Below are 2,023 nucleotides of genomic sequence, written 5' to 3'. Positions count from 1 at the left end.
AGACCGCTGTTTCCTCACTGTGGGGGGGGGGGGGATCTGGATTGGTTGGTTGGTCGGTGGGAACATGTCATTGTTAACTTGTGTTCAGTAAGGGTGTTAGAGCTCCATGTGTTGTAGAGACAGAGCATGGCAGGCCAGCTGACGGGACGAGGGTGTGTGTGTGTGTGTGTTTGATATGTGACTATTTAATCATCGTCGCCTCCTCCGTACATGTCGGCCAGCTTCTTGAAGCGAGGGCCCCAGTCGTTTAGGTAGTCATAGTCCTGGTCCCCCGTGCTGGAGGAGTTGAGGGTGCTCACGGAGCCGGCGGTGGAGCCGCTGCCCTCGTAGTCAAACACCAGCAGGGAGTCGTAGGGGGGGGCGGTGGGGTCGTTGTCCGCCGCTCGCAGACCCTACACATGAAGAAGAGGAGGGGAGGGAGGGGTCAGTACTCACAGGTCTGCAGTGGAGAAAATAATGTAAAAAAGGTTGAAACATGCAGAAGTTGCTGGAAGACAGCTTCAGTAGTTTAGTATCAAAGTGATGAAGCTGAGGCTAAAATGATCTGAAACCTTCTGAGAGGGTAAAGCTCGAGAAAATGCAAATGCACATTTTGCTGCAGCTGGTGAGACAGATTGTTTTCTTTATCTGCACTAATTGATGGTGTAATCTGCAACAATGCTTGCTAATTTAAAAGTTGATGTTTGTATGCAAAATCTCAAGTTTTCATCTATAGTCAATAAAACGTAGGGTTACGCAAAGTATGATACGACTGGATAGTAGAGGTATAAAATAACCTAACATGGTAATACCTCAATACGTCAGAATTCTGCTGAAGGCAATACATCACTATATATATATATACATATACTGTATAGAGTTTATTAAAGGAGACATGGCATTGTACATGGACGTATTTTGGAAATACGTAATATCCAAAAGTTGTGCATTTGTACTGCTTTATGTTGTGATACTAAAGTTGAATCTCATCTAATCTCACACCAGCATGAACATTTTGTCTTTATATTTTTGTTTTAAAATAAAATATTCAAAAAGATACTTCTCTTTAACTTTGGGTAAATAGTTCAATCACAACAGGCTTCATAAGGCGGGTCCCTGTTAGGCTCAGAAGACTTCAATTATTACAGCCTTTATTTTATAAAGCATTCTCTTTGAGATCAGGAATCTCTTTTTGAAGGCCTGAGTACAGCAGAGGAAATAAAACAGATATGAGACGCACAGCCAATCACACACAAGCATTGCATCAGAAACAATCACAATAATCCCATTGAACATTTATTCTGTACCAAATGTAGGGCATAAAGAACAGGATGCATTATCCAGTTCATTCTGGCTTCTGGGTTTTATCAAACCCAATATATCAATATGTTGTTCCCCTTTATGAATACCATGTTAAGAGACATGTTTTCTGTTGGTGCGCAAACCTGTTCATGTTTTTTGGAAAGACAAATGAGAGTTATTGTCCTGAAGGTTAGACAGGTGGACTTCATCCATTTCACAGAAATGCACAGAGATGCTGTGGCTGGAAACCCAAAAAGCATCAACCCCCAGGGGTACAGTGCGTGGCAGGAGCACCATGTGGTTGCTGTGTGTGTGTGTTTTACCAGACTGCTGGAGCGAGATCAGGTGAGTACATGTGTGAGCGGCAGAGAGAGAGAGGGAGATATATTTATAAATATATACAGAGTCAAGGCTGGATGGATCAAAGCTGAACAGCTGCCAACACCTCTCGAGTGTGAACGTGTTGTCACGAGTCTGTCAATCAGCATTTTCTCGCATCGCTGTGCCAACAGTGCAGTTGTGTGTGTGTGTGTGTGTGTGTGTGTGTGTGTGTGTGTGTGTGTGTGTGTGTGTGTGTGCTTGATGGAGAGAAACTGTGGATTAAAGCAGCGCTTGTGCTCTAGATGGTGTCTTTTCTTTTTAATGTTTTTAACCTGTTAGGCCCCAAGCCGGTTTTTCAGGTTTCAGGCTCGAAAATGACATTCCCAGAACAAATGAGCATATCTTCCTTTCTAAAAGGGTT

At 43.3% G+C, this 2,023-nt stretch overlaps 1 protein-coding gene across 1 annotated transcript in view; it reads right to left on the bottom strand.

Annotated features, from left to right (window-relative positions):
• Positions 1-6: 6 nt before the first annotated feature.
• The window catches only part of LOC104953800 (cadherin-4), a gene marked incomplete at its 5' end in the record, with an annotated part of 3,937 nt that continues 1,920 nt past the window's right edge, over positions 7-2,023 (bottom strand). The window contains one exon of the mRNA XM_010780810.1: positions 7-392. Within this exon, the coding sequence (XP_010779112.1) occupies positions 186-392 (207 nt within the window). The remainder of the gene's footprint in view (positions 393-2,023) is intronic.

Source organism: Notothenia coriiceps, unplaced genomic scaffold, assembly GCF_000735185.1.
Source record: "Notothenia coriiceps isolate Sejong01 unplaced genomic scaffold, NC01 NC01_scaffold00022165, whole genome shotgun sequence".
Lineage (NCBI taxonomy): Eukaryota > Metazoa > Chordata > Actinopteri > Perciformes > Nototheniidae > Notothenia > Notothenia coriiceps.
Note: the sequence above shows the minus strand (reverse complement) of the source record. Positions and strands in the feature narration are given on the sequence as shown.